General features: G+C 46.0%; 1 protein-coding gene across 1 annotated transcript in view; it reads right to left on the bottom strand.

Moving 5' to 3' along the window:
• The window catches only part of LOC309400789 (septin-7-like), a 309,583-nt gene that overhangs the window by 42,555 nt on the left and 244,801 nt on the right, over positions 1-22,227 (bottom strand). Inside the window, exon 10 of the mRNA XM_081969451.1 lies at positions 8,916-9,051. Within this exon, the coding sequence (XP_081825577.1) occupies positions 8,916-9,051 (136 nt within the window). The remainder of the gene's footprint in view (positions 1-8,915; positions 9,052-22,227) is intronic.

The following is a 22,227-nucleotide window of genomic DNA, read 5'->3' as shown; positions in this document are numbered from 1 at the left end:
GTCAACTCTTTGCACCATTACTTTTATTATGTTTTACAAGCTCACTAAATGAAAGAACACAAAAAAACCCAACCAACTTGATAGTGATCACATAACACACTGACAAATGTCCTCCTCTCAGCTTCAATACATGACATCAATAACTGAATCCTACTGTGATCTGATTGGCTCATTGCCAAAACAAGATGACACCTGATTGGCTCTCTAAACACTCATGCTCATTGGCTACAATCAGATGAAGGAAAGCTACCTGATATCAACCTAAGCAAGTTGTGCTTCCTTTTTCTGGTTATTTGGATATAACGTTTCATAGAATACAGATAATGGAACAAACTTTGATACATTACATTCTTGATTAAACTATCTTTCCATTGATGTATAATTTTATGGTACTACTAAAAAAAAGTGGTGTTATTAGCCAACAAACCTCAAAATATACTTTCCCCAAAAAGTTTCCACAATTTTGGCCACTACTGTATATATACCTTGGCCAAAAAATCTCAATAGAAGGTGATATAATAAAGGAAATTGAACAGCGTGCTAAATGTGGTTGGCAGGCATTTGGCAAGTTAAGTGTAATTTTCAAGAACAACCTCCCCTTATGCTTGAAAAGTCTTTGAACAGTGTGTGCTACCTGTTCTAACATATGCCAGAGAAACATGGACACTAACCTCATAATCGATACAAAAGCTACAAATGGCACAAAGAGCCATGGAAAGATACATGCTCGGCATCACAAGACAAGATAGAAACACCTGCATATGGTTTAGAGGACAAAAAAAAGTATACAATATCATCAAGGGAGTAAAATAATTGAAATGTAAATGGGCTGGTCATACAGCAAAAAGAACTGATGGCAGGTAGACTGAGGCAGTCATAGAGTGGATTCCACTTGATAAAAAGTGTCCACAAAAGAGACCTAAAACAAGATGGATCAATGACATTGTGGTATTGTGGGTCCAACTGGCAAAAGAAAGCTTAGGACCATATTGGTTGGAAACTTGCAGAAGTGGTCTTCATCCTGCAGTGAATAGATAATGGCTAGAATGATTATGGTGATGATAAGCACACACACACACTATATATATAAATATAAATATATAAATGAAAACCGGTGCAAAATGTGGTAGTATGGGCAGTTCTTGGGGCCCCTAGGGTGGCCCATGTTACACTGATGTTCCATGAGCTGCACTGGCTGTTTTTTCTTTATTCTGGGTGCAATTCAAGAAGTTTGTTATCTGAGGAACTGTCTCATGCCAATGGAATTGGCCCACCCCACCCATGCCGGCAGAAAGGGCACGCTGCAGACCCCATCAGTGAAGGAATTTCGGCTGGTGGGGTCGAGTAGAGACTTTTCTGCTGTGCCTCCTGCCCTTTGCAACATCTGCCAGTTGGCCTGGGGTCCCAACAGGTGTGCACTACTAAATGCTGCTGCCTGCTAACACAGCCCCCTCCTCAGCACCTTCATGGAAGCCCTGATCAAGGATCACCTGCCTGATCCTGCAGTGGTGTGTGTGTGTGTGTGTGTGTGTGAGAGAGAGAGAGAGAGAGAGAGAGAGAGAGAGAGAGAGAGAGAGAGAGAGGCTGCCTGCCAACACAGCTCCCCCCCCCCAGTGCCTTCATGGAGGGACCGATCCTGGGCTAAGCATCCCATTGCTGCTGCCACCAGCCAGCACCTCCACGGCTTGGCAGAGGCCCACCCCTCGGAGCCCTGATTGGCTGCTGGGAGGTGTGGTGGCTTGTCCCTTGGGGCAAATTGCTCAAATACAATGATCCCTTTGCGAAACACCTGCGACGGGGGGAATGGAGGTGGAGGGCTGAGGGTCCATTGCCATCAGAGAAACACAGGCAGAGGTTCAGCTGTGTCTGAACACTCACTGTCAATTGTCTGTGGCTGGAGGTGGGGATGAAGGGGGCATGAGCATGTGGCGGCAGCAAAAAATCCCATTTCGGTTTTCAATGATATTACCTGAGAGACTAACAAAGATTTTACAGAGCTTTGTGCATGAGAATCAATGTGTTTATGGAGATTCTCAGTCATCTAGGTCATGGTTGTCTTTAATGTGTCACGCTAAGGAAGACAGAAGCCTTAACGTTGAAGTTTACAGAAAACCCACACACACAGATCAATATTTACATTTTGATTCCCACCACCCACTGGAGCACAAAATGGGAGTCATCAGAACCCTATACCACTGAGCTGAAGGCCTGCTTACCAGCAAAGATGGGAAAGAAAAAGAACTAAAACACATCAAGGAAGCCTTTAGAGCATGTGGCTATCCCAAGTGGGCCTTCATAAAATATCAAAAAAGACCCTACAGGTCAGGAGCTCCTCCATAACAGACAATGAAGAGAATAATAAATGAAGCAACATTGTCATTCCATACGTAGAAATATCAGAAAAGCACAGGAGGATCTTCAGCCAAAACAACATACATGCACACTTCAAACCCAAGAATACACTAAGGCAGAAGCTTGTCTACTCCAAGGATAAAACACCCAGACACAAACTGAGCAATGTGGTATATGCAGTGCAATGCAGTTGAGCCATGTGCAGATCTGTACATTGGGGAAACAAAACAACCGTTTCATAAACGCATGGCACAACATAGGAGAACAACCCCATCAGGACTAGATTCAGCAGTCTATCTGCATTTAAAAGACAAAGGCCACTTTTGAAGACAGCAAAGTCCACATGAATCTTTTGCCAAGGATGTTCTTTTTATTTCAAAATCTACCTATTATGACAACTGATTTACCCTTTAACAATGGGGAAAGGATATCTCTTAAGTTTATGTGGAAAGGCAAAAAACCAAGAATTAAATAAAATTGCTTCAAGATGCCAATAAAAGAGTGGGGTTAGCCTTGCCCAACCTGAAATTATACTTTGAAGCATGCTGTTTGGTTTGGATAAAAGAATGGTTAACTTTAAAAAACAAAAGGCTATTGGAATTAGAAGGTCATGGAGCTTTTTCAGTTCTTTTAGCGATGGCAGATGAACAGGTGGAAAGAAAACATGGGACTTTGTTTTTATATATGACATTGGCTGCAAGATAAGTATATACTTACAATGGAAGAATGAATTTTGCAACTAATGAAGTGAGCCGAGATGGTGAAATTGACTGCTTTGCTTAGAGACAGCAACTTGACTATTTTTTTGTGACTTGGAGGCCACTATTAGATTTATTACAAGATAAGGAGAAAAATCAACTTTGGACTTTGGGATTTGAGAATTAGATTTGATCTGACTAGAAAAATATTGTGTTTTAAATATATAGTTACTCATATTTATTAGGAGTATTTATTTATTATTTATTATATTTTGAGTTTCAAATCAAGAGAATATAATATAATTGATTTTTAGAATGTTTATTATTAGCATTTTAAGATGGTTTAAATATCAATTAGTCATTTAGAGAGTGGTTCTTGTATTATTATCTGTAGGTGTAAGGTACAAAAGTTTAAGGTCACTTTTTTAAAAAGAATTTTATTGGTTTTTAAGCATATATGGGGAGGGGTAAAAAGGTACATAGAAATGCCAGAGGGAATGTTGATTTTTTGGGAGGGAAATAGAATTTATACAGTGGAGGAGGCAGAAGCCTTCATTAAAAAACATATTTCTCTCCTAGAGGATGAAAATAGGGGAGGTGGTGAAAAAGGTAGTAATGTACAAGATATGAAGGGGGGGGGGGGGCTGTGGCTCCATCTGGGGACAGGGAGAAGGGAGCAATATCGAAAAGGCTCAGGTCACAAAAATAAATATATTTGAAATATTATGGTAATTGTTGATATACTAGAAAGTGACAAAGAAAGAGATGATTGAACACATGGCTGATATAATGTAGAACAAGACTCTGTTTATGCTTATCTTTTATATGTTGTTTTTAACATTGTAAAAATTGTGAGATTTGGAGGGATTTCTACCACTAGCACGGGAGCTGCCAAAATTTTCTATGTACCTTTTTACACCTCCCCATAAATGCTTAAAAACCAAGTTTAAGGTCACTTTTGTACATGTAATTTCTGTCAATATTTCATTTTTCCAATCTAAACTAAATTTTGTTTTAATTACATGTTTATAAACAGGCTGCCTGAAAATTTGTACACTGAACTTTTGTGTAGTTTTTTGTTAATACATTTTGTGCATTTTCAGTAATATGCATGTTTTCATATACATGTGTCCCAGTGATGGGTTCCGCATCCCGTTGCAACCAGTATGGTGCAATGGAGCCCAGCATCCACCACATGAATGCACACACGGATGTAGCGCATGCATGCGTACTTACCGTCTACGACACTCCGCGACGCTTCAGCTGCTCGGCGGAGCGTTGTGCAGGTGCCATACGCTCCGTGCACGGAAGCCCCGAAGAGCTCAAATACAGGTAAGGACAGCGGGCGGGTGGGCCCTCTGGAGCACTGTACTGGAACGGTACCCAGTGCTCCCGGCAGGCACCGGTAAGCCTGTACCGGGGCGTACCGGTCGTAACCCAACACTGATGTGTCCTTTACATGCATTTTGCAAAATATTTATATAACAGTTAACTGTCAATATGCACAATCCCCCATTTCCACAGAAATAATGAAAGGTAAATGTCTATGGAGATTCTCAGTCAACCAGGTCATGGTTTTCCCAAAGGTGCTTTTTCAAAGGTGCTTTTTCATGGCACAACATAAAAGAGCAACCCCATCAGGACAAGTTTCAGCAGTCCATCTGCATTTGAAAGACAAAGGTCACTCTTTGAAGACAGCAAACCCACATTCTGGACAGAGAGGACTGTTGGTTTGAAATTGGGGTCAAAGAGGCCATCTACATTAAGATTGAACAGCCCTCTCTCAACAGAGAGGGAGGGATACAACACCACTTATCTCGTTTACAACACAGTCCTTTCAGCAGTTCCAAGAAGGCTCCACACCCATTTGCACTATTCAGGTGACCCTGAGGACATAGATAAACCTCCAAGTGGCCTCAACGATTCTTAGAAAGAGGGCTAATGACCACATGACTGCAAGGAATATAAATCCTTCCATTCTCCACCATTCAGTCAGAACTGAAGAAGCTTATTAGACTTCCGGTTCCTGCTGGCGACGGATGTGTTGTCCGCCGCTGATCTCCCCGGTTGGCTCCGTAAGGAGCACAGGGGGCCTTGGAGGGGTCCCCTGCCGAAGGGCAGCTTGCTGAAGCCCCCCGGAATTGGCGGCAGCCGGAGGGGGTGCTTTTCAGCTTCGCCTAGGAGCTGGGGAGCAGGGGGGGGCGTGGGACAGCTTCGGGCTGTCCGCCCTTTCGCCGAATGGCTCCGGAGGAAGGAGTTTACCCAGAGAAGTGTGGCTGGATGCTGGTGGTGGGGGATTCATCCTGATCTCTTCGATCGTCATTAGAGGATAAGCAGCAGATTCCTGTAAATTCGTGTTCAATTTACTTGAAGGGAGATTAGAGGGGGGTGTTTCTTCTTTTTACCCCCCTCAGATTAAGAGGCATTTGAACTATCTCTCTCTCTATTGGAATGGAGAGAGAACAAAGGCTGATTCGTCACTTGAACTAACTAAGTGAGAAAGATCGTTATCACAATTGCTAGAGATGATTGCTGAACTGTTTTTCTTTAAAAAACTTTATAGAGATCTCTGTTTCTTCTCCCTGTGAAAAGAGGAGCCAAGATGGCTTCCGCCCTTCTTTGTTTTTGTATTTACAAATGAAGTCTGCCCTTTTAAACTGCCTTCGAGAAAACCCCTTTGGAAATGTTTTATTACTCTCTCGGAGGGAGACCGGGACCTCCCCTGCTACATGGCCTTCCTGGACTTTGACTATCTGATTTTTTTCTTTCTGGTGTGCCTCGATGCCTTGGAACTGTGAAGGAGAGTTAACTCTTCGCTTTCGGATTTGCTTGCCTCTCGGGATCGGCACAGCTGCGCAATCCTCGGACGCCATCTTCTTTGAAAAAGACTTATACACATCTCTGAATTTAGACAAATGGGGCCTAAGAAACCACCAACGGGCAAGTCATTTTCGGCTCCTGCATCTGCCACCTCCAGTCCAAGCATGCAGCAAACGAAAATTACTTCATTGTTACAGCAAGAAGGGACTGGAGAGGGCCCAAAAGAACTATCTGTTTCCCAAATGTTTCAAGAAATTATGAGGGGTCAAAATGAGTTGAAAAAAGAAGTGACAGAGCTTAAAGAGGAACTCAGAGATGTTAAGCATCATATTGCAGAAAATAAACAGAGAATTGTGGTGTTGGAGGAGGGAGTGGCTGGGCTGGGGGAAGAGGTCAAAGCAATCCGGAAGGGAAATGTAGACATGGAAAACGTTTTGGCAAAAATAGAATTTGAAAGAATGTCCTTTTTTCTCAGATTCCAGAACCTACCAGAGACAGAAAATGAAGATCTCAAGGATATTATGAGTACAATTTTAGCAGAATATATCAAGAGAGACAAAAAACAGTTGTGGTGGGACATGGATCTGGTCTATAGGATTAATTCAGCATATGCTAGAAGTTATAATGTTCCAAGGGAGGTGCATGTTAAATTCCTCAGGAGGACCACAAGGGATGAGGTGCTTGGGGCCCAAAGGGAGAGACCACTGAAATATAAAGATGAAGAAATTACCATTCTTAAACAGATTCTGAAAAAGATAAGAGAAAAGTATTCCTCCCTATCAAAGAAATTATACAATAAAGGTTAGATGGTTATTGCCAGAGGGAATGTTGATCTTCTGGGAGGGAAATAGGATTAGAATTAATAGGCTGAAGCCTTCATTAAAAAGCATTTCTCCCTTCAAGAGGATGAACACAGCGAAGGTAGTGAAAAGGGTAGCAAGGTACAAGATATGAAGGAGGGGGGGCTGTGGCTCCTTCTGGGGACAGGGAGGAAGGAGCAATATCGAAAAGGCTCAGGTCACAAAAATAAAAATATTTGAAACATTAGTAATTGTTGATATTCTAGAAAGTGACAAAGGAAAAATGATTGAACACATGGTTGACACAATATAGAATAGGATTCTGTTTTTTGCTTATCTTTTATATCTTGCTTTTAATATTGTAAAATTGTGAGATTTGGATGGATTTCTACCACTAGCGTGGGAGCTGCCAAATTTTTTTATGTATCCCCTTACCTTTTCCCATAAATGTTTAAAAACCAATAAAAATTCTTTAAAAAAAAAGAACTGAAGAAGCTTCTTGGATGAGAAGCAAAATGTCTTCAAGGAAAAACAAAGTCCAGTTGACCTTTGAAAAAGCACCTTAGGGACAATGAAAAGTAAAAACATAATTACTTAGCCTAAAAACAAACCACAGTATATAATATTATATACACCTGAAAAGAAGGAAATATTTTTCAACAAATAATTACCTATGACTGGATGATAAGGGTTGGAAGGGGACAAGCATGCTAACTGTACTCTTCTCCTGCTACCAGGGGTGGGTTCCTGCCAGTTCTAACCTCTTCTGTAGAAGAGGTTCCACAAATCTACAGTGCCATTTAGAACCGGTTCCAGCTCCCTCCCCCCGCCTGTCCGCACATCATCAAGATGAAGAGCGAGAGGAGGAATTCTGGGAGTTGAAGTCCACAACTCTTAAAGCTGTCAAGTTTGAACACCCCTGGGGTTTTTTTTCCCTAAAGGGTTAGGGGTGCAAGGGTCTTGTAACTTGACAGCTTTAAGACTTGCGTGCTTCAAATGCCAGAGTTTCTGAGCCAACATTTTGATAGCTAAGCAAGAGCGTTGTTAAGTGAGTTTCACCACACTTTACAAGTTGGCCACGCCCACCCAGTCACATGGCTGGCAAGCCACTCCCACCCAGTCACATGGCTGGCAAGCCACTCCCACCCAGTCACATGGCCGGCAAGCCACCCCCACAAAGCAGGCCACACCTACAGAAGAGGTTCTAAAAAAATTTGAAACCTCTGCCTGCTACCCTTCTTTTGTATAGGATGGGATTCTGCAATAGACGGCTTCTACTATCCTTGGGATTTTCCTTGTGAATGGAGTCTCAGAAAAATGAGAATCTTCAACTGATGAAGAATCCCTAGCACTAGTCATGTAAATGTACTGGCGAATGAGAGGTGCAAACTAACATGTTGACTGAACCAGATTAGGTCCTATAGTAGTGAGAGATAGCAGCCCAAAGTCTAACTCATTGTGAGAAAAAGAAATCTGAAATTCAGTTTAGCACACCTATTTTCCATTTTATATACTTCCAGAAACATTCACCCCCTTCCACCAAAATAGACTGTTTCTTGAAAACCTGTCCACTGATGCTGTACTACCTCTGTGCCTTGCTCCTTGGCAAAATGACAGACCATCTGTATTGTAAGAGGTCATTAGGAGTTACATGTGTCTCTCATCCTACATAGGATAGAGAAATCTTCCCTGTATTTGTCAGAGAAATCTTGCATATACACCTAAGTATCCCACTAAATTTACTTTGATTTCCATTAAACATCCATATATGCTTAGTTATCTTTAGAGTAGCAGAATCACGGTGATTAATACTACACGGGTAGTCCCTGATTTACAACCATGTGTTTAGCAGCAGTTCAAAGTTACAACATTGAAAAAAGTGACTTATGACTTTTATGATTGTTGCAGCATCCCCATAGTCACATGATCAAAATTTGGGCACTTGGCAATCGGCATGTATTTATGACAGTTGCATTGTCCCAGGGACATTTGTGACCTTCGTAGCTGGTTTCCGACCAGCAAAGTCAATGGGGGAACCTGGATTTGCTTAATGACCACACAATTCACTTAACAACCATGGCCAAAAATGTTAAGTTGGGCACAACTCACTTAACAATCACCTTTCTTAGCAATGAAAATTCTGATCCCAATTGTGGTTGTAAGTTGAGGACCACCTGTACTAGTTCTATTTATTGTTTTATTCAGTTGATCCTAGAATGTAAATTCTCTATCAAGTTATACATACCTCAGCTTCAGAGTCTTTCAGTTTCTGAACTTTTTCTTTGACCTTCATTTCAAATACCTGCTCCATTTCCATTTCCATTTTCTTCATTTTTGCCACATGCTCTCTCCTTTCTTCTTCCATTTGTGCCAGAGGGCTCCTGCAATAAATCAGAATAGATGACTATATTCAGTTTTATGTTGCAAACACTTCATTGGTGAAAAGCATTATAGACATACACTAACAACAATCAAGCAACATTCTAATGAAAAGTAACCCAGAGTTAAGAGGTGGCTAAGAAATAAGATTCAAATTCCTCATATTATTTTCTTCTATACTGAAAAATAATATGAAAATCTAGTTTTCAGAGAGAATGAAATCATGTGCTGCTCTATTTTACAGTAGTATAAGAAAAACATTAATTCTAAACAGTTAAATATATTATGCTGGGTGAGTGGGTTTCAATACCATAGATCAGTGATGGCTAACTTTATTGTTGTCGCATGCCAAAAGCGTGCACATGCGCGCGCAATAGTGCAATGTGTGCACAACCCCCCGTGACCCTGATCCCCCATGCATGCACGCACAACTCCCCCCGTGTGCCCCAACCCCTGTGCATGTGCGTGCGACTTCCCCCGCGCTCCCCCATGCATGTGCCCTGCCCCCCAGCCCATTTTTGGCTTCCAGGTTGGTGCAGGCTTTCCAGGCCCAAAATGGGGCATGGGAGGGGATGCGAGTGCCCCCCCGCGCATGCACCCTACCCCCTGCACTTGCGCGGCAAAGATCTGAAGACCAGCTGGATGGCGAAAAGAGCATGTGCATGCACGGTGGAGCTCAGCTGGGGCAACGGCTGGTGTGCCCGCAGAGAGGGCTCTGCGTGCTACCTGTGGCACATGTGCCATAGGTTCGCCATCACGGTCATAGATACATGATGGACATCCATAAGAAATAGTGTATTCTGAAATAATCTATCCTAAATGTTTGTTTTATCACTGTTTATCAGTAAGCTTAACCTGGAACTAAAATTCTGTTACTGTTCCTCTTACTCACACACATTCTGATGCTGAATCCTGAGATACCAATTAATTGGTAACCATCCAGTCTGCTATCACATTTTTGTTAGAAAATAAAATGCTGTCAATTTGGTTGGGGCCACAATTTTACAATAATAGCAGCTTGTTTACTTGGTAATTTATTTTGATATGAAAAACTAAGAAAGAACCCAGGGAAAAAGGAAGATGAAAGGAAGTAGGAAGTTTGAGGAAACATCCCATCAAAGCTAAGTAGTCTGATGAGAAAGGAGATTGAACAAACATGGGAAAAAGTGGTAAGCAAATGCCAGAGAAAACTGAGGAAAAGGACTCAGATATGATCTCATGAAAATTGCGCCCTTAACTATGTTAGAACTGTAATTGTTGGGAAGGTGCCCATTTGGGGAAGAATGTGGTCTAGATTCTGGAAGGGAAATTATTCCAGTTGTTGCTTTTACAATTGCTATAGTATTATGACACAGCAACCTTAACAATGCTCTCAGGAGAAAAAAGGGTGGATGACTTTCTTGGTGCATGGGATGTAATATCCAAGTAAAATAGATTGCAGTGTAAAATAAGAGCTTTCAGCAACCCTCTTGCTGTGCTTTAAAGCTGTAGTAATGAGCAGCTATGCTGGAAAAGGCAAGATAATTTTAAAGTCTGTGTTTGTGCATGACTAGGTGCAACTGGTAACAGGGTTCTAAAACTCAGCAAATAGCTTTAGGTGTTTGATATACAGAAGTCTGTCATAATAAGAGTGCATGTTTCATTTTGAAGTATTCCAAGCATAAAGTTTCATGAAACTACTTGTCCTGTTATCCCAGGTTCAAAGCACACTGTTTCATACATTCAAGCTTGAAACATTTTGGAAATACTTGAAACAAACCAAATTCACATTCAAAACAATTCAAAATGAAATATTTTTTCACAGAAGTGTTTCTTTTTTTTTACGCTTATGAATCCATACCAAAAACAGGTTCAAATGCAAGAAAATGCTCCAGATTCTAATCTGAACATACCAAAATCTGCATACTCTACATTGTATAAGAACAGAAAAACATGATATGCTCCAAAATATAAATGTGCATATTCCCACCACTAGCCTAGACATTCATGCAACACAAATTATGAAATTACTGCTGCAATGAAGCACTTGAATGATGGCAACAGAGACAGAGATAAAGAGGGAGATAGGGAAGCTGACTGAAAAGTGGCCTGATTAGTGGAGAGCTGAAGTGAAGTGGGAGAATTGGAGAGGTGAATTCATGCCTGATTCCCCTAGTTCCCAGTGGATTAAATCAATATATAACAGGGCAAGCTGCTGGAAGCTGCTGAAACTGGGGAGTTGGAGCAGAACTGCAGCAAGCTTAAGATGGTGCTGGCTGCACAGTGACAATGGAGGTGGCAGAGAACATGTTCCCTACTGTTCTCTGAGGGTGGCAGCTGGATCCATCACACCCTAGGTGGAGGATGGTAGGTTGCTGGCTGGACGATCTGTTTTTTTTCCCTATCAAATTTTTATTTTTTATAATCTTTATACATATCAGTGCGTGAATGGTGTGGTAACTGGGTAACATAATTTCAATACACCTAAATATAGTCTTATTATTCCTAAATATTACATTTCATTTCATATTATTTATACATGTCTTTTATTATCACCTTTCATTTCTGAACCATCTTTCTGTCCTTTTGTGTATCTTAACATATTAATATATAATAATTATTATTACTCACTATTTTCTATCCCTATTTTAACTTTTTCCCCCCTTTCATATTGCTATAATATTCAAAGACGTGTTTTCCATATATTTTGTTGTTCATATTTCCTTAGTTAAATCAAAGTTCCGTCCTTCATTCTTTCATTATTCAATATCTCCTTATACAGTTTTAGTATCAATCACAATCATTTATACATTTAGAGTACTTCTATTCATATTCTTTCCAGTTCTTCAATCCATATAATTCTACTATTAATATACATGCTTTGATTAATATATATTTATATATATTTACCTAGTCGCCCATTGTTAAGTTCTAACCTTCCACTGTTGTAAAGCAGAATAAAATGTGAATTAAAATATAAGAATAAGACATGGCAAAAGGGACAGATAAAAAGCTTGCTTGTAAGAAGGCAGGAAAATGTCATCAGCCTTCAACCACAGAAGTCCAGTAAAAGTTCCAGTAAAAGTTCCAGTAAATGTCCTTATGTCAAAAGCCTGTAACCACAAGGTTCAGCTAAAGTTCGCATAGTGACACGTAGTCAGTACCTATGGCCCAAGACAAAAGGAGAAGTAAGACCCTATCTACTTATAAGGCTTTTCCTCAAGGTAACCAATAAGAAACGAGTTAAGTGTTTCTGTGTTGCGCCACTTTTGAGAATGTATAAGAATGCGTGCTTCAATAATGAAGGTTGTTCAGAACTTGCAATACTAGCCTTTGGCTAGTTTTCTGAACCTGGCTGCCAATAAACTTCTTGCATCCCGAGACGTCTAAGTCTGTCATTTTCTGCAATAGTTGTTCATATTTTTATACATATTTAGTAGTACAGTCATTCAAAATCTATTTTCCAATTCTTCATATCTATTTATGTTAAGATATTATCCTAATACCTATCACACTACTAAAATAATAATCCAACCTGTATAGTTCTAATATTATTACACATTATTGAAATATATTCATAAAAATATTCTTTTACTCTATTTTCCCTTATCCATCATCTCTTACCACATCGGAACCTTTAATCTTATTTTCTTTTTAGTTTTTCTCCCATATTTGTCCCTTAGGTCTTTAGACTTCTGGTTGTATTTCCGGCGCCAAAGTTGTTGAGCCTGTGGTTACATTGTAGCTCCAGAGGATCCTGGCTGAAACTGATTATCTGGACCCCTTTCAGTTGGGATTCAGGTCTGGATATGGGATGGAAATGGCATTGGTTGCTATTTTTGATTATCTGTGGCAGGAACGAGATGGGGGTTAGTGCATCCATTCTCGCTCTATTCGACCTCTCAGCGGCTTTCAATACTATCGACCATGGTATCCTTCTTGAATGGCTCTGGGGGTTGATAATGGGAGAGCACTGTGTTGTCCTGGTTCACTTCCTTCCTCCGAGGCTGTTCTCAGTCAGTGTTGATTGGAGGCAAGAGGTCTGACCCCTGATCCCTGCTCTGTGGGGTCCCTCAGGGTTGGTGCTTTCTCAATTACTGTTTAATATCTACATGAAACAGCTGGGGGAGATTATTCATCATCATGCGGCTGATACTCAGCTGTACAACTATGCCCATGGTGAGTTAAGCAATGCTGCAACTGCCCTCTCTTGGTGACTGGAGGCTGTCAAGATGTCGATGGGGAGCAACAAGTTAAAACTAAAGACAGAGTGCAAATCAGAGTGGCTCTGCATTAGGGACTCTTTGGTTCTTGGAGAAGCACCATCTTTAGTTGTGGATGGGTTTGCAGTATCCCAGACTGACCTGGTGCATAATCTGAGGATTCCCTTGGACTCACGGTGCAGGTGGCAGCCATGGCCAGGAGGGCCTTTGCACAACTTCATGTTGTGCACCAGTTACACCCATTGCTGGACAAACATGCCCTTCTCACAGTCACCCATGCCTAGGTCACCTCCTGTCTGGACTATTGTAATGTGGTCTATATGGGGCTGCCCTTGAAGAGTAATCAGAAGCTTCAGTTAGTTCAGAATGCAATGGCCCAAACGGTTTTGTGCAAGCCTAGACTTGTGCTTGTGTCACCTCTTCTGCAGGAGCTGTGCTGGCTGACAATCTGCTTCTGGGTACAATTCAAGGTGCTGGTTATCACTTTTAAAGCCATACATGGCTTGGGGTCAGGTTATTTGAAGGACCGTCTCTCCCTTATTACAAGTAGTCCTCAACTTAAAACCACAATTGACTCCAAAATTCTGTTCCTAAGCGAGACAGTTGTCAAGTGACTTTTCTTGCAACAGCTGTTAAGTGAATTACTGCAGTTGTTAAGTTAGTAACATGGTTGTTAAGTGAATCTGGTTTCCCCATTGACTTTGTTTGTCAGAAGGTTGAAAAAGGTGATCACATGACCCCAGGACACTACAACTGTCATAAATATGGGTCAGTTGCCAAGCGGCTGAATTTTGTTCACATGACCATGGGGATGCTGCAATGGTTGTAAGTGTGAAAAATGGTCACAAGCAATGGTGAAATTCAAAATTTTCCCCTACTGGTTCTGTGGGTGTGGCTTGGTGAGGGGGGTTTCCTGTGAGTGAGTGGGCATGGCCAACTCAATGTCACTCATGCCCAAGGCCACATGACCCCCCCAAGCCACGGCCATAGAACCTGGTAGGAAAAAAAATTGAACTTCCATTCTACTTATTTTCTTCCCCGGCAAGCCAGGGCTGAGCCGTCGCCGCTGGGCTCCCCACCAGCCTGCATCTCACCCCCTTGTCGCGAGATGCCTGCAGCCACAGCTTCTTTTTTTTGGCGAGCCTGGAGGCGCTTCTTGCGCCAAAAGTTGCGTCGGCTGCAGGCTTCTTGCAGCGAAAATTACCGGAGCCGCTCCGCTTCTTGAACACACCACCACCCTGTTCCATGCACTGGCTGCACACACACACACCGTTGCCTGCTGCACCACTCCGCTCGGACTTGCCCGGGCAAGTCCTTGTGACGCAGCGGCAGCAGGCAATGGTTTGTGCATGAGTGGCTGGTACATGGAACAGGGCGGCGGCACATTCAAGAAGCGAAACGGCTCTGGTAATTTTGGCTGCAAGAAGCCTGCAGCCACTGCATCTTTCGGTGCAAGAAGAGTTCAGCCACACTGAAAAAAAGAGGCGGCAGCTGCAAGCATCTCACAAAGGGGAGCTGCGAGATGCAGGCTGGCGGGGAGCCCAACCATGGCTTGCCTTCCCTAGCAGCCAGCCACGGGAGGAAGGTAAGGACAAGTCGTGTGGCGAAGGGAGAGTGGGCAGCGGGTGGGCAGCAGCTCCGGGGCAAGGCTGGAGCCGTGTTAGGGAAATTTGAGAATAAAAAGAACATTAAAGCAAAATAAAATGCACAAGCTGAAATATTAAATGTTACACTTAACATTAAAACCTTTTTTAAATGTCTTAAGTCTTTTGAAAAATGTAAATGACCACTTATATGCCTTCAACTGTGTCAAATCCCCCCAAAAATATAAAAGCTTAATCAATTTTTTAAAAAAGAGAGCATTAATTATGGATTTGAAGTTATGTTTGTTTCAAAGCTCTCCACAAGCAAGATTTCCATCATAGTGGTAGATGGTTAGTTAAAGCTAGCCTTTAAATATTCTGTTAGTCAAGTGTTGCACATAACACTAAGGTAAACTGCTCCAAACTCGACTACGCATGCCCAAGATGGTGTCCTGTCGCCTTTGAGGAGAGCTTTGGGGAGATGATTGTCCTTCTTAGGGCTTGCAGGAGGTACCCTATCCCATCGTTGGTTCCAGGTCCAGCTATGAGAACTTCCTGGGACCTCGGGGATACCCTTGAGCTGCGATGTCCTGCCTTGTAGCCAGAACGTCATGAATGAAATGGGGTGGTTGGCTGTGAACGGAGAATGGAGAGCATTGGCGGCTGCCGGCGTGAGTGTGGTCAGCGGCTGCGGTGGGATGCCCGGCCTGGGGTCTCTGCAGCAGGCGTGGGTGTGGTCATTGGCGGTGGCGGGACGCCCGGCCTGGGGTCTCTGCAGCCGGCGTGGGAGTGGTCGGCAGCAGCGGTGGAGGGAAACCCGGCCTGGGGTCTCTGCAGCTCCCGCTCCCCACGCCGTGGTGTTATCCCAGTTGCTCCCCACCCTCCACCTTGCTTATGGACATGATAGATTGGATCAGCGGGGAGTGGCTTTGGCAGCTGGCATGGATATTGACGCCAGTGGAAGATGGCTTCGGTAGTTGGCGTGGGCACGGTTGGAGTGGGGGGGGTCCTTCGTTGTGGCCCCCTCTGGTATCACTGCCGTTGCCTGGGCCACCGTACTGTGCCATTTGGCCATTTGGGCCCTCCTCCTGTGACACTATGGACTGGGTCAAAGGAGTGCGGCCCTGGCGACGGATATGAGCGTGGCTGGCGTGGACGGAGCTTGGCTGTTGGAGTCGTTGAAGTTGGGGCAGCCACCGCTGCCGCCGCTGTCCTCACCGCTGCCATCACTGGCCGCTTCACCACCTCTCAATCTATCATCTGCTGTGATTTTGACAGCTGGCTGATACTCTTACATACTGTCCTTAACACTGACCATTTCTATGATGGACACAAGCTTCCCGCTACCCCCTTGAACACTGTTGGCTGCCCCCCCCCCCCATGGACATGTCATCTCCTCATTCCATCTCCCCATGATGTCATCCCGTTTGGTTGATGCCACACTCTCCTCTATGTTATACTGCGACAGAACTTTACTCCCTCCGGGAACTCCCCCTTTCCCGGGGATGGCCTTCTTGCCTATCAAGACACTTCCTTAATAATGGATCTTGGGATCCCGAGAGGTGGCATGCGAAGAGATTTCTTAGGGGTTTTTTACAGGGGTTTTAAAATCAAATTTTAAGGGTGGGGGGCAGGGGGGGCTGATTCAGATGGCTCAGACAGGCTTGGGGGGGGAGTCTGCCAGGGCACAGGACTTTGCTAACTAATGGGAGCAGGTCGGGAGTGCTGGGAAGGGTTGAGATTCCGGGGGAGACATTAAGCCATTCCATTGGGGGGTTTACCATCTCTACTGTTTGTGGGAGAGGCAGATATGGTGGGGGCCGAGGGCCAAATTATGTTCGGGGGACGCGGGTTCACTGTTTAAGAGTGATCGCGCGTTCCGACCCTCATCGCCCTTCTCGCACCCCCGGGTGCTCGGGATTACAGGACCCTGGTCTCTGGCTGGTGTCACTTAACGCCAGGTGCGTGGTGCATAAGGCTCCCCTCATTTACGACCTCATACAAGAGGGTAGAGCGGACCTGGCGTGCATTACGGAGACCTGGTTGGGCCATGAGGGGGGTGTTCCCCTTAGTGAACTATGCCCATCAGGCTTCCGGGCGTTTCACCAGCCGAGAGCCCATGGCAGGGCGGGGGTGTGGCGGTGGTTATTAGGGAAAGTCTCAGACCTCAGGAGGTCACTGTGCCTCAGATAGGCGGGTGTGAGTCCATTTTTGTGAAGTGAGGCCTTGGAGTTCAGGTGGCCCTTTTTGTTACGTACCTGTCTCCCTGCTACGTTTCATCCGTGGTTGATTTCCCCAGGCTTATGATCCTGGGGGATTTCAATCTGCCTTCCATTGGCGAGACATCCGAGTTCATGGCTTCCATGATGGCTATGGACCTAACTCAGTTAATTCAAGACCTCACCAATCATAGGGGACACACGCTCGACCTGATTTTTGTCTCTGGGCAGTGGATGAATGATCTAGATTTAGGGGATATTTCTATTCAACCCTTGTCATGGTCTGATCATTTCCTCATCAGGCTCGACTTCCATACTGCTACCCCTCACCGCAGAGAGGCGGAACTAACTAGATGGTTCCGCCCCAGGCGCCTGATGGACCCTGAAAGGTTCCTGATGGAACTTGGTACTTTTCTGAAATCCCTTGCTCACAACTCGACCAAAGCCCTAGTGGAAGCCTGGGATAGGGCGGCCACTGGGGCCTTGGATCGCGTTGTGCCTTTGCAGCCTCTGACCCGGTGTTGATCTCAGGTGGCTCCCTGGTTTACCGAGAAGCTCTGGGAGATGAAATGCCGGAAAAAAAGCCTAGAGAGTGGTTGGAGGGCCAGCCGGTCCAAATCTGATCGAACACTGGTAAGAATTCATATTAAATCCTACTTAGTGACGATAAAAGCGGCAAAACAGCAACATTTTTCCGCTCTTATTGCATCCACAGATAACTGCCCAGCCGCCCTGTTTAGGGTGACCCGTTCCTTACTTAACCAAGGAACTGGGAAAGACCCCTTGCAGGGTAGGGCTGAAGAATTTGTTCAGTATCTGCAGGATAAAATCGCTCAGATCCGGACAGGCTTGGACTCTGACTGGGTAGATTTGGGCGAGTCGACGGGGATGAATCTTGTGGAGACAATCTCGGATGAGTTTGACCCTGTGACCCCCGAGGGCATGGACAGGATTATGGGGAGACTCAGTACTGCCACTTGTGTGCTGGACCCGTGTCCCTCTTGGTTACTTTCGGCTTCCCAGGAGGTGACACGAGGCTGGCTCCAGGCGATTACCAACGCTTCATTGAGAGAGGGGTTCTTTCACACCGCCTTGAAGGAGGCGGTGGTGAGGCCCCTCCTTAAGAAGCCTTCCCTGGACCCAGCTTCTTTAGCCAAATATTGTCCGGTCTCCAACCTTCGCTTTGTAGCAAAGGTTGTCGAGAGTGTGGTAGCACGTCAGCTTCCCCAGTACCTGGATGAAGCTGTCTACCTGGATCTGTTTCAGTTGGGTTTCAGGCCAAGGTACAGCACGAAGATGGCATTGGTCGCGTTGGTCGATGATCTCTGGCGGGCCCGGGACAGGGGCTGCTTCTCTGTCCTGGTCCTATTAGACCTCTCGGCGGCTTTCGATACCATTGACCATGGTATCTTACTGCAACGACTCGGGGGGTTGGGAGTGGGGGGCACTGTTTTACGGTGGTCCTCCTCCTACCTGTCGGATCAGTCGCAGTTCGTGTTGACTAGAGGGCAGGGATCGACCCTGAGGCGCGTCACTTGTGGGGTGCCCCAGGGGTCGGTTCTCTCACCCCTCCTGTTCAACATATATATGAAACCGCTGGGTGAGATCATCCGTGGTTTGGGGTACGGTATCATCAATATGCTGATGATACCCAACTTTTCATCTGTACCCCAAACCACCCAAACGATGCCCTCGATGTGATGTCCCGATGCCTGGAGGCTGTGCGGATCTGGATGGGGAGGAACAGGCTTAAGCTCAATCCCTCCAAGACTGAGTGGCTGTGGTTTCCATCATCCCGATTTGTGCATCGTGTTCCATCTTTGATGATAGGGGGAGAAATTTTAGCCCCCTCAGAGAGGGCCCGCAATCTGGGAGTCCTCCTGGACACGCGGTTTAGTTTAGAACACCTGACAGCCGTGACCAGGGTGGCCTTTTACCAGGTTCGCCTGGTACGTCAGTTGCGCCCCTTCCTGGATCGGGATGCTCTATGCACAGTCACTCATGCTCTCGTCCTTTCTCATCTGGACTACTGTAATGCTCTCTACATGGGGCTGCCCTTGAAGAGCACCTGGAGGCTTCAGCTGGTCCAGAATGTGGCCACGTGGGTTATCATGGGGGTACCTAGGTGCTCCCATGTTACACCCCTTTTAGGCGGCCTGCACTGGTTGCTGGTTGTTTTCCGGGTGCGATTCAAGGTACTAATTATGACCTTTAAAGTGCTCCATGGCTTAGGCCCAGGGTACCTGCGAGACCACCTACTGCCACTAGTAGCCTCCCACTGTCCAGTGCGATCCCACAGAGTTGGGCTCCTCAGGGTGCCGTCGGCCAGACAATGTCGGGCTAGTGACCCCCAGGGGGAGAGCCTTCTCTGTGGGAGCGCCTTCCCTCTGGAATGCGCTGCCCCCGGAGCTTCGCATATTTCCCGACCTCTGGTCCTTCCGACGCGACCTAAAAAGTTGGCTTTTCCAGCAAGCCGGCCTGTCCTGTCAATTTTATCTAATTTTTAAAATGTTAGTGTTATATTAATTTGGTTTGTTTCTTGGATTGTTTCTAATTTTCTTTTAAGTTTTGTAATATGTGTTTTTTAATGCTGTACGCCGCCCTGAGTCCTTTGGGAGAAGGGCGGCATATAAATCCAATAAAACAAACAAACAAACAATTAATGCAGAAATGCTGTGCAAAGCTTTCAAAACTTTACCAGTGGTGGGTTTCAAAAATTTTTAGAACCTATTCTGTATGTGTGGCCTGTTTTGTGGGAGTGGCTCCGCGGTCATGTGACCAGGTGGGTGTGGCAAACTTGGAAAATGTGGTGAAACTCACTTAACGACACTTGCTTAGCAACCAAAATTTTGGGCTCAATTGTGGTCATAAGTTTTCTTTCTTTCTTTCTTTCTTTCTTTCTTTCTTTCTTTCTTTCTTTCTTTCTTTCTTTCATCTCTCTCTCCCACTTTCTTTTTCTTTCTTTTCTTTCTTTCTTTCTTTCTCTTTCTCTCTCTCTTTCTGTCTCTCTGTCTCTCTCTCTCTCTCTGTCTGTCTGTCTCTCTCTCTCTCTCTGTGGCTCTTTGTCTTTCTCTCCCTCCCTCCCTCTCTGTCTCTCTCTGTCATTCTCTCTCTGAGTCTGTCTGTCTGTCTGTCTGTATCTCTCTGTCTCTCTCTCCTCCCTCCTCCATCTGTCACTCTGTATGTGTGTGTCTGTCCGTCTCTCTCTCACTCTCTCTCTCTGTCTCCCTGTCTGTCTCTGTCTCTCTCTCTCCCTCCCTCCCTATCTCTCTCCCTTCCTCTCTATCACTCTGTGTGTATATGTGTATGTGTATGTGTGTGTGTGTGTGTGTGTGTGTGTGATAACCAGGCGGCTATCAGAAAGATGAAGGCAGTGCGTGCCCGTGGGCTTGTGCAGCAGCCGAAGATCACCTGGTTGAAGATCGCCTGGCTAAAAAGAAGGACGAGGCTCCGCTGCTCCGCTGCTCCGGAGCCCATCCGCGGGGGGAGGGATCCCCCTCACATTCCTCGTCTTCCCGGATGGGCTGGTAAGGGGACAGAAAAGGTTGTTCTCCAGTCCTAGGTTTCACCTTCCTAGCTTCAGTATCTCTTTCCAGCTTCTTTTGTTGAGTCTGCAATTAAGGTTCTTTTTTATGTCTTAGGAAAGATCACCTGGTTAAAAAGCAGGAGGAGGCTTCGCTGGTCCAGAGCCCATCCAGGAAGACAAGGAATGCGAGGGGGATCTCTCCCCCCACGGATGGGCTCTGGACCAGCAGAGCCTCCTCCTTCCAATTGGGGGGATCCATGCAGAGGATTTCTCCCCCACCCCACCCCCCCAATTGGAAATGAGGTGTCTGTCAAAGCAAGGCAGCACCTCCCGCAAAAGAAGGAACAGGAAGGGAGTTCGAGCCAGCCGCCGGTCAGACCAGGGCAACCCGCTGCCTGCCCACCTGCCAAGCGGTGCCTGGGTGGGCGCTGGGCTAGTCCCGCTGTCCTGGCCAAGTGGCGCCTGCGGCTGCCACTTACCTTGAAGGTGACATCGTGGAACTCGCCGGTGAGGGAGGGCCGGCTGGCCAGCGCCCCCCACCCCATTGGCTGCTCCCTCCTGGGCCATGCCTGCGCCCCTGCCCAGCCCGCCTGCTGAGGAGGAGGAGGCGGGGGCGCGTTGCTGACCAGTGGGCAGGGTGGAGGTGGGTGCAGTGCTGCTGCCCTTGCCCTTGGGGCTCTTCTTAAGGGACATGCTGGCTGGCGCTGCTTCAAGGCACCCTGGCTGCCGGCTCCTCCATGTGCAGCCCGTTTTCCCCCCCCAAAAAAGACCGTTTTCTTTTTTAAAAACGCCTCTGCAGATTATCTTGAAAACCTGCGAGGTTGCTTTGGGAGGGGACAGACAGGCAGCACCCGCCCGCCCCCCCCCCGTCCCTAGGCACCTGCAGCCTCAGAGCCTGCAGCAACTTGCACAGTAAAGGCAATTAAGAACTTCTCACGCTCGTGAAAATATTTTCTTTACTGTGCAAAGGCTTGCTTTAAAGCTGCAGGCTCCAAGGCTGCAGATGCCCAGGGAGGGGGGCAGGGGGAAATGCTGCCCATCTGCCCCCTCCCAAAGCAACCTCGCAGGTTTTCAAGATCGTTCGGAGAGGCGTTTTTTAAAAAGAAAACCCTGAAAAAGCTGCAAGATCTGGAGAGATGTGCAGGCCATTTTTGGGGAGGGGGAAATCCCCAGAACCACATTGCCCAGCCAGCACCCTGAAGAGGTCCGTGCAGGGCTCTGGCGGCTGCAAAGCACGTCTTGAGGGGCAGAAGTCTCCGAACCCAGCGGGGAGCCTAAGCAAAGGAGGAGGCGGAGAGCTGGGTGGAGGAAGGGGGAAACTACTGCTACTGCTGGCGCTGTGTTGCCCTGCTGGGTTCGGGGACTTCTGCCCCTTGTGCCGTGCTTTGCAGCCACCGGATCCCTGCACTGACCTCTTTGGGCAACCTGGTTCGGGGGGGGGGGGAGGGATTCCTCCCAGCACTGCAAAGAGGTCTATGCAGGGAACCGGGGGGGGGGGCACCCTGGAATGCCCCCAAGCTTTGGTGGCGGCCATGCCTCCTAGGCAAGTTTGGGGAGGTCCTAGGAGGCCGGCCGCACAAGCTACCGCCCGCGAGTGGCGATTGAACGGGCGGGGGAAGTGAGCGAGGGGGGCGGGGCAGGCGTTCCG

This window comes from Natrix helvetica, assembly GCF_964273705.1.
Source record: "Natrix helvetica genome assembly, chromosome: W".
NCBI classification, from domain to species: domain Eukaryota; kingdom Metazoa; phylum Chordata; class Lepidosauria; order Squamata; family Natricidae; genus Natrix; species Natrix helvetica.
Note: the sequence above shows the minus strand (reverse complement) of the source record. Positions and strands in the feature narration are given on the sequence as shown.